General features: G+C 32.9%; 1 protein-coding gene across 1 annotated transcript; it reads right to left on the reverse strand.

The window, feature by feature from the left end:
* Positions 1-228: 228 nt before the first annotated feature.
* LOC114745519 (receptor-like protein EIX2) lies at positions 229-2,568 on the reverse strand (the record flags this gene model as incomplete). The annotated part of the gene is made up of 1 exon (XM_028933679.1): positions 229-2,568. A coding segment is annotated over exon 1 (2,340 nt), but the record flags the coding sequence as incomplete, so codon positions are not given.
* Positions 2,569-11,264: the final 8,696 nt, after the last annotated feature.

The following is an 11,264-nucleotide window of genomic DNA, read 5'->3' on the forward strand; positions in this document are numbered from 1 at the left end:
TCCTTTCAAGAAAGAATCGTCTTCATCAGCATCTTGGTTGGCTTGTGTCGCATTCCCTAATGGATGTTCTTCAGAAGGACAAAGCTTGTCCAATGGCCTCCCACAGAGGTAGGGATTTCCTTCATAGCAGTAGGGCTCAAAAGATTGCAATTGTGTTCCTGTTGGAATTTTTCCTGACAAGTTGTTTTTTGATAAATCCAAAACACTGAGTGAAGATATTTCAGCAAGAGTTGAAGGAATTTCTCCATCAAAGTGATTTCTTGATAGATCCAGAGCTTCTAAAGATTTTAGTTGTCCTATCTCTGAAATGATTTTTCCACTCAAATTATTTGACGATAGATTCAAGAATCTCAACTCAACCAATTTCCCAATTCCTGTTGGCATTTCCCCCTCCAATTGATTGTGAGAGAGATCAATGTTCATAAGCCCATAGCGGTCATCGTAAACCAATTCTCTTCCTTTCCACACCATAGGCAACTTCCAATAAAACACTTCAACTACGTGAAATGTTCCGTTCTCAAAGACGTTGATATAATATTCGGAAACATTTAGAACATATTTCTGAGCCATTGCAACCAGCTTGTCGAGACAACTTGGTATTGGTCCAGTAAACTTGTTAAAAGAGAGATCGAAAACCCTGGCCTTCGGTAAATAACATAAATGCAAGGGCAGCTTTCCATCTAATTTATTCATCCGTAGGCTAACAGTTTCCAGCTCTTTTAGATTGTCTCTCGTCCATGAAGGTGGTATTGGTCCTGACAAGTTATTTTCTCCCAAATCTAACATTCCCAGTTTAGTTGCATTTTCGAAGGAAGGCAGTCCACCAGTGAAGCAATTGTGTTGTAGAACTAACTGCTTAAGTTGACTTAAGGACCCCATAGACTTAGGAATCCTTCCTGAGAGTTGATTATTGGATAAGTCAAGAATCTGTAATGATTTGAAATGATCCCAACAACCAAGAAGTTCCCCTGATAAGTTGTTGCTTGAGAGATTTAAAACTGCCAAATTTTCAACAATTGCACTCCTTCTCTTGGCACATGAATGAACAAATTTTGAAATTAGATTTGCTGAAATGTCTAAAATTTGGCTGTTTAGTAGGAACGGTGGAACAGAGCCTCTAATTTGATTAGAAGCCAATGATATCTCAGGAACATCAAATTCAATTGGCAGATCGGGAATTACACCTGTGAGATTGCTGGATTCTATTTGAAGACTATGTGCTCCTTTTACAAGCCTCCAGAACCACTCTGGTATAGAATCATTGATTTCAGCATCATGAATAGATAAATATTTTAAATTATTTTGGGTGCGAAGCCATCTAGGGAATCCAGGGCCCAACTTACATTGCCATAACCATAACTGCTTTAATTGAAATGGAGGAATCCAATCGGTGCTGAATTTGAGGGTCAACAAATTGTTAGATAAGTCCAAACTTTCTAACTTGGTGAGATTATCAAAATGGATGTCACTGATTGTTCCATTTAGGTCATTATAGAAAAGGTCAAGAGACACTAAAGAGTTCATGTTTTTTCCAAAATCAATCGGAATGGGACCACCCAAGTGATTATTGTATAGAGAAAGGTATGCGAGATTGGAGCTTAGATTGAACAACCAAGGGAATAATGATGATGTCAGCTTGTTGTCATCGAGATAAAGAGCTAAGAGAGATGCAGAAAAATTCAAATGGGATGGAGGAGTTGATAGAATATTATTGTCTGTCAGGCTACAGTTTGCAAGCCATAGCTCTCTCAGGTTTGGAAGCTTTCCAATAATTGACAACAAGTTGTGAGAGTAATTAAGATTGGAAACATAGCTTAAGTCAAGCAAAGTTAATGACCGAAGATTGGAAAGCCACTCAATGGCAGCCAGACTCTTGTCATCAATTTTCAAACCATTATTGTAGCCAATCCGGAGTATCTCCAAACTTGACAGATTACCAAGTCGGCTAGGAATATTGCCCACTAAATAATTCCAATCTAGACGGAGCTCTTGCAGACTTGAAAGGTTGGCAAGATGGAAAGGCATACTACCAACTAAATCATTGAAGAAAAGATCTAGAATCAACAAGTTTGAAAGCTTGCAAAGTTCAGTTGGTATGTTTTCACCAAAAGAAGAACCAGATAGATCAAGGTATCGTAATTTGGTGAGAGAACCAAAAAATTTTGGGATTTGACTCTGATTGAAATCATTGAAACTGAGATTCAAATAGTTTAAGGTTTGCAAGTCCATCAATGATGGGCTAATCTCACCCCTTAAAGGCTGCGAGGGCCACCTACCACCATAAAGATGGAGCTTCTCAACATGGCCAGTACGAGGATTACAGAGAACACCACTCCAGTGGCAACAATCTGGAGAAGAGCCCCATGAAGACAGACGACCATAATCGTCCACAAAGGCATTCTTCATGCTGAGAAGAGCTCGTCTTTCCTTGTGCAGGCAACTAGCGTTGGTATCTCCCATTCTCCAACATGACCCTATGATGAACAACTCAGCCTGCAAGTGCAGCATCATGAGTATGATGATCGGTTGTGGCAGTTTCACAAGGTTTAGACAACTCACGCTCATCATTATTGCAGCTAGCTCATGCAACATGAAACTCAAACAAGTACATGAGATGAACAACCCTGGCCTCATTATTTATAACTCAAGGTCTTCCTGATGATGTGAACAATAATTGCGTGTCTACACCAGACGTACCCTATAAGTCAAGGTCTCCCCCGAATAACGCGATTGGAAGGAATTTAAATTGAGTTTTTGCTTTCTTTTAATGGCTTAAGATTTAAAACAGTGTGCTATCCTAAACATTTAGCTGCTTTCCTTTTCCCTTTTCAAGTCAACTCCTAATAACCACTTGACTCAACCTCCTCCTCCAGTTGAATTTAAGTCTTTGCTTTCACCTGAGCTTCTTTGGTTTTTTCCCTCTTCCTGTTTCGGAAGATTGGTTGCATTGAGGCCCAAGTAATATGTACGGGTTTATCCTAATAAATTAAATAAATTTGGCTCTTATTACCCAAAAAGAAAAAGACTCCTCCTCCTCATCATCATCATCTTCATCATACTACTACTATTATTGTTATGTAAATAATCGTAAAAATGAATAAATTTTTTAGGGTTTAGAACGATTTGAGCTACTGAGCACCATGAATATGTTTTATTCATTTCACATACCTTTTATATTATATTAATGAATAAATTGATGGCAAAATTTTAGATAATAATATTTTAAAATATATCTTAAAATAATATTATACTAACGGGCCTAATGAAAATGAAAACGAAAAATATTAGTATTTGAAAAATTATATTTTAAAAATATTCAGTATTTGATATTATTTTTATGAAAAGTATGTCGAATTCAAGCTTCATTGAAATCGGCATCATGTATTTGCATAAATTATGCGTAATGATATTAAATAATAATTGTAATTAGTTTGGTTAACATAAAATTCTTTATAAATTGCAGCAAATCCTGCAAGGATTGGGTCTAAAAGAAAGCACTGAGTCATAATATTCCATGCATCTTTCCAAAACAACTACAATACACCAGAAAGCAACTGGAAGCAAAATGACTGGATTTGTCTATTAATTGCTGTTAATCTCAATAATTGACCTTTGTTTTGCCGTATGGAATTCACTAGCTTGTCTGTTTTTGTGAACTAAAATTACAATGAAACGAGTGGCAAAAAAAGAAAGCCAAAGCTTTAAGAAAAAAAGATGAATATCTGTGCATTCTGGCAAAAAAATTTCAGTGCATGAGTGGCATAATTAAGTCTCTTCTCGATTATATGACATCAAACCCTACATTCACGTGTTAGGTGATTAAGGGTTTTTTTAGATTCACTTATAAATAGCTTTTCAAATGTGATTTATAAAATAAGAGATAAATATGTAAGTAGAATTTTATCTCAATTTATAAAAACTTGTTTAAAAGTTCGTTTTGAACGTAGCTGTAAACAAGTCCTAAATTGTTGACTTCTAATTGAAAAAGAGAAAAATATATTGGGCAACGTGGAGTTGAAGGGATCTGCCAGAAACATAGCAGCAGATGAACAGAGGATAGACAAGAAGGAAAAATGAGAAAGAACGACACGTGTCTTTCAGCTGTTGAGATGGCGTGCTGTACTGTCCTCGTTGCATTAAACTTCAATGTTCAACTGAACCTTTCATTTGCTGATTGCTATCGGGGAAAAAATTCTTTCGCCTACGTCAACATGTTCTCTGTCTCCTTTTTTTTATTCTTAAACATATTAGAGGCTGATCGTTCAACAATTTATTAGGTATCACAATAATCTTAAATAATTAGTACTTGTAGTTCCAGGTCTGATCGGGTCTCCCCATCATCGGCTGACCATAAAGGTAAACTTTAAAATATTTTTATAGATAAATGACATAAAATTTGAAAAGAAAATCATTTGTAAAGAGGAAAAGTGAACGTAAATATCCATATAATATATAAAAATGTGACGTAAATATATAACAACTTTTATAATTTATCAAGCTTCTTTTCACTGTTACAAATGATTTATTTTATGAGTATTCGCGTGCGTTATGAATTAAAATTTAATAAATAAAAATCCAAAATGTCTTTGCTTCCCTTTGAAGAATATCGTTAAATGGGAACCTAGTGACCTACCGTCTCAGAGCACAAGGAGGAAGAAATTTCCTATCCTGGTGGGGAGCACTATCTACTTTTTTTGTTTTGACCAAAGATAGTTATATTTTTATAGATATAAAGACAGAAACATACAAAGCCCAAAAAAAAAAGGGGTTCTATAAAAAGGGCCAAAACCTAGCAGCCCAAAAATATAAACCCTAAACCTAGCATTGAAACGCAGAGAGACGCCACCTCCGAGTTCGCCGTCAAGCCCCACTGTCTGGTTGTCGGAGTCTGCAGGGAAGAAAACGCCTTCACCAGCATCAATGCCATAATAAGGGTTGGGGGTTCAAACAAACCAATCCCAAAGGAACCGTCCCTCTTGTAGGCTAAAGACCAACCAAGCATGGTCAAAGAAGCAAAAATGGGAGAACCCATGGAAGCAACAAGAACCCACATACTCCAGTCGCCAAAACAGCAATGAGAAGGAAGAGAACTCATCGTTGGCCAACCATTGAGCAGCACCACTTGATGAAATATACGCCCATCACCAACACCTTGGATTGGCCACCACCAAGCAAAACCGAGAACAATCCTCCGACAGATAGAACAAACAAACACAGGGAGGGTTGTCGACAAATCCTTTTCCCCCAAAACGCAAATCCAAGCTGCCAGTTCAAGATTTGATCTATCAACCTTCAAGCTACCATCAAAACAAAAGGTACCGCAAGCGATCTTCATAGGAATATTTAATACCGTAGAGACAAAACACACCACCAATGAAACCCAAACAAACCAAAAAGAGAGAACAAAAAACCGTCTATCCCCTCCGCTGACAGAAACTGTCGGGGAGGGAGACGCCTTGACAGAAGCTCGCCCACAAGCGAGGAAACGAGGCTCTCATCGCTCAAGAAAAGTCTAGAGAGGGAGAGAGAAAGCTCGCCCCGAGGCGAGGAATTTATTTTGTTGGGGAGCACTATCTATTGAATATTCGTCATTTCATGAAGAGCTCGATTTTATTAATATATTAATGTCACAACAGATACTAATTTTTCTGTATCTAGTGGCCATTGCAATCATTACCATCAAGTACTTTTATTTTTTATAAGTAATCTTTTATATTTCACTGGGAAAAAAAAAAAACTTAGATTACGTTAGCTATGTTTTGGAATTAATAATTCTCTAACTTTACTTTTATTTGGTATATATATTTTTTAAGAAAATATATACATTCATGCTAGATATTAAATGATATGACTTAGAAATAAAATTAAGTAAAATGGTTTTGGTATCTAATAAATAGAATCAAAGGAATATGTAAATGATCTTTGAAATTATTCCCCTCAATTCCATTATTACATTCACCCAATATGCGCCTAGTGAAGGGTGCATCGTTTAGTCAAAAGGTTATTTGGACTATAAACGCACTAATTTTTTAATTAGCTAATTAATAACCAAAGCACACTTTACAGAACTTTTATTCTTTTAATTTTAATATTCTGTAATTACTTTTTAACAGTATATTTAGAGATTTAGTTTTACATATAGCTCAATGACATCACGCGAAACCGACCTCATCTAATAAAATAAGTCTTTATTATTGTTGTTGCATTCTGCAATTACTTTATTGCCGTGGTCACCTCGCTATGTTCTTGGGGGCCGCGGATTTGGAATTAAATCAAAAGACTCTCCAGACGCCATCAACAAACAAAAATCATTATTCTAACAATATATAAATATAATTAATTCGGTCAAATTAATCAATTACTGATGGAGCCGCCGAACATTCTTGGCAATTTCTTTATTATTATTTTTTTTTGACGTGATTGGCAATTTCTTTATAAAACTATATAATCTGACCTTTTTTAAACGCGTCACAGTAGCTTTTGTAATTGGAATGGAAAATCCCCATAGAAGTTTAGTAATTAGAAATTCTCCGATCTACCTTAAAATTATATTTAAATAATAATAATGATAATTACTACTTATGAGACTTATATTAAATTATATTTCTCCTATTAACCTGTGTTGCTTTTTAGTAATTATATTTGTCCAAACATACTTATTTGATCCTATTTATAAGGCGCTTCCAGCATGTTTTACACAGAGCAAGGAAAACTTTAAATTTTATTAACTTTCATTTAAAATTTAATGACTTCTCAACTTTATCCCTATTTAATATACATTATACGTCGTATAAACAAAATTAAGACAATAATAAATAATGGGTAAAATTATACATCCAAATAAAAAAAATTTCTCTCAGTACTCTATAAATAGGATGAAAAAATACATTCTTTCTCTGTCCTATAAATAGGACCAGAGGAGTAATATTCTCAAAGTCTAAAAAAAGTATTCAAGCAAGAACCGCCATTAACCAACGTAATTTTTAATCATTATCACTTATAAAAATTACGACCATTTAAAATCACAATTATTCACTGTTAATCTAAATAAGAACTATATTTTACAAACATATTTTTGGCCAGAAATTTTACAAACATATTTAACGCTTACGAATGTAGACAAATTATACAACATAAATAAAATTCATTATTCACCTGTCAAAAGTTCACTATCAAAAATTATTTTCAAATTATTCGCTAATGCAAAGGTTATTGCGAGAATCTGTATAAACTGGATCCAACAGAACTTGGGTTTAGGTATAACAAATTATTTGATGATAGATTCAGGCATCTCAACCTGTAGGCATTTCCCCCTCTAATTTATTGTGAGAGAGATCAATGTTTATCAGCCTATAACTAGTTATTGTACACCAATTCTCTTTCTTTCCCCACATAGGAAAATTCCAATAAAAATTTACCTGTTTGAAATTTTTTGTTCTCCACCAGTCTGATAAAACGATCAGAATCATTTATAACATATTTCCGAGCCATTGCAACCAAGTGAGGCACCTTGGCATTGGTCCTGTAAACTAGTTAAAAAAGAGATCCAAAACCTTGGCCTTTGGTAAATAATACGAATGCAAGGGCAACTTTCCATCTAATTTATTTATTCGCAAGCTAAGAGTTTTCAACTCTTTTAAGTTGTCTCCTGTCCATGAAGGTGGTGTTGTTTCTGGCCTATCATTTTTTCCCCAAATCTAACATTCCCATTTCAGTTGCATTTTCAAACGAGGGTAGTACACCACTAAAGCGATTGTTTCGCAAAACTAATTGCTTAAGTTGACTTAAAGACCTTGTAAAATTAGGGATCCTTCTGAGAGTCGATTATTACATAAATCAAGAATCCTTAAAGATTTAAAATGATCCCAACAATCAGAAAGTTTTCCTCATAAATTATTATTTGAGAGATTGAAAACTACCAAATTTTTAACAATTGCACTCATTCCCTTGCCACATGAATGAACAAATCTTGAAACTTGATTTTCTCAAACGTCTAAAAGTCGAATCTTTAATAGGACAGGTGGAACAAAGCACTTAATTTGATTTGAAGCCAATGATATACCATAAATATTAAATTCATCAAGTGGCAGATCTGAAATTGCACATATGAGATTACTGGATTCTATTTGCGGTTACGAATAATGGTAATAAAATATACCGCATCTATGACATACTATAATGTCGTCATTACATTATGTTTATATTGCAAACTACAAAAATTGCAATTTAAACTTCAATGTTTTGCTGAACCTTTCGTTTATTGGGGAAAAAATAGAAAAAGAAGCCGGAAACTGTCATATCCCAATTCAGGCATGTAACACTTCAAAATGACAAAGAAAAAAGTAAACCCAAATTGAGATTTTAAAATTAAAAAAATTACAAAAATGCCCCTTTATTATTCTTTAAGGAAAGTTTGGAATACCCGAATTGAGCCTTTATTTTAATAGGGCATTTTTGTAATTTTTTTAAATTTTAAAATTTCAATTCGAGTTTACTTCCTTCTCTATCATTTTCAAGTGCTAGGTGTCTGAATTAGGATACCATAATTTTAGACTTCTTTATCTGTTATTTTCTTTTTACTAGTTACTATCAGGGAAAAAAATTCTTTTCCCTGGTCAAAATGTCCTCTTTCTTTTTTTAATTCTTAAACACATCAGAGGCTGATTGTTCAAACTGGATTGATTGGTCATTAGGTATTACAATAATGTTAAATAATTAGTACTTGTAATCGGTTCTCCCCATCATCGGCTAACCATAAAGACAAACTTTGAAATATTTTACTCCTTGTTCAGATAAATCTGTCTTTTTCAAAAGCAGCTTTTAAAAAAAAAAATTGTTCACAAAAGTCAATAATTTAGCGTTTAACCTGTATACGCGTCCTTCCTCCATATAAATCAGGAAAATTATAAATATATCCTTTTTTTTAAAAAAACATTTCAAAATAAGACTAAAATAAAATAAAAGCCTACTTATGATAATGATGATTGAGTAACCAAAATCAAAAGTTACCTTCCGCAAAAGAAAAAAAAAGAAAGACTAATATGAAGTTACCACTATCGTTATAAAAAGAAGAAGAAAATATGAAAAGCAGATCCACCATTAAGTGATATACATGCATGCATGCTTCACTTTGGGAATTAAATAACTAATAGCTATTTTCATGATCAGGAATAGAGCATGTTTGGCCCCATAAGAATTTTTGTAATAATCTCCCTTTAGTACAATAATTGCATGTTTGTAAGACGTATATAAGTCAAGGTCTTCCATTAGTATAGTGTCCGGCATATATTTGCCCCCTGAAAAACCATTTTTTAACACCCTGTCCAAATGTTTTTTTGGGGGAAAAAAATTGGGCATGTCGCTTTATGCTTTTATAAATTCGCCATATTCCTTAAATTAAGTATAATTAGATTATTTCGATTGTTCTCGTGTGTTTGTTATAGCAATATTTTAAAAATAAAATGCTACATTATGTTTTTTTAATTAAATTTCATATTTATGGGAAAATGATATAAAAAATAAGAACAATTATTTCATGAGCTAAAAGATCCCATTTTCGGAATACGCTTAAAATATATATATACATATATGTAGTTGTGAATTCAGCTATCATGATTTACTAGTTGATTCAAGTGTGGTTGTTAGGAACTGCGTTGAGAAAAAAGTTGCCTGTTAGAAGAGTTCATCGTTTTAAGACATTGATTAAAGCAAATTAATCTGTTTTAAGTCATAACAACCAACTTTTCTTTTTATGATTTTATTAGTTATCACAATAATACTGCCCCAATCCTTAATATAAGAGCTTATTTGATTTTTATTTTGATCATAAATATAAGACCCTAATCTACTTGATCTCTCATATTTATTTATTTTTTTTAAATAGTCCTTGCAATAATGATAGTTCTAACCAATAAACTTGATTAGTAAGGATATTTTAAAAAAGACAATACTTATTTATTATGAATAATTAACTTAACTAATTTTTTTAATCTACTCAAATTAGTTAACTAGCTTTTATATTAAGGACCGGAGTTAGTATTAAATACTTAATGAGTACTACTTGTTCTAGACTTGATCTATTATTATCCCATCCATTGACCAGCATAAAATTGCTTCCTCCACTTTGAAATATTTTACTCCTTGTTCTTGTAAATCTATCTCTTTGTAAAAAATCAGCTTTTAAAAAAAAGAAGACAAAAGTGAATCCCAATTTTCTTTCACCATCAAAATTTATTTTAAATTTTGCTAAAAACCATAATTATAAGACCCTAGTCTACTTAGTCTCTCATATTTATCTATTTTTGCAGACCTTTTCCAATTTTTTTTATTTAGCCTGGACAAAATAGACCCTTTCGAAATTCCAATATTTGTAACCAAAAAAGATAGATATAATTTAAAATAAGACTCAAAAAAATAAAAATATAAAAGAAATAATAAGTTAACGATAAAACCGTATTAAATTAATAATAATGTAATAATAATTAATTTTATTTTTATAAATAAATGACACAAAATTTGAAAAGAAAATGAAAATTCTGTAAAGAGGAAAAGATGAATGTGGATATCCATATGTTACCTCTATTCCTTAACACAAAAGTTAGCTAGAAATTGAATTTGGTCATAAATATAGAACCGCAATGCTTTTTTTTGGTGTGTTACAGCAGTATTCACATGCTTAAGCAAAAAACAGCGGATATAATAGGTATGTAAGTTTCTCTTGTTGAGTTAATAATGACAAAAGAAAATGAAAAATAATAAATATTTCATTTCTAACTTTAAAAATAGCCCCCAAAAAAATAATAGAAGAAGAAGAAGAAGTAAATCATGTGATATTTTAAAACTTTTTTTTTTTCGTGATGCCCCTTTTTCATAGGATGACACCAAAACACGACCTTAATACTATATGGTATGGTCTCCGCAACGTAATAAGTGGAAATAAAGGCTTTAGAAGGAGAATTTTTCAAGTTTCAAAGATGGTTTGTATATATGATGAATCGGTCTTGATAGTTGTTTCATGAGAAAACGAATTTTGTGGAATATGTAAATTATCTCTGCAATTATTTCTCTTAATTCCACATATACAGACGCCCATTTGGGCCCAGTGTGGAGGGAATGCTCTTTTGTACTTTTATGGAAGGTTTGCATCTTGCATTCTAGCGTCTTCAGTGAGAAATTTCAAACAACGAAGATATTAACATATGTTGACCCACGTGTGAAAATCGTCATGTAAACATCTAAAATCAAACTATAATAACTATGAATCC

The sequence above is a fragment of the Neltuma alba genome, unplaced genomic scaffold, assembly GCF_004799145.2.
Source record: "Neltuma alba isolate B1F8T4 unplaced genomic scaffold, ASM479914v2 tig00004701_pilon, whole genome shotgun sequence".
NCBI classification, from domain to species: domain Eukaryota; kingdom Viridiplantae; phylum Streptophyta; class Magnoliopsida; order Fabales; family Fabaceae; genus Neltuma; species Neltuma alba.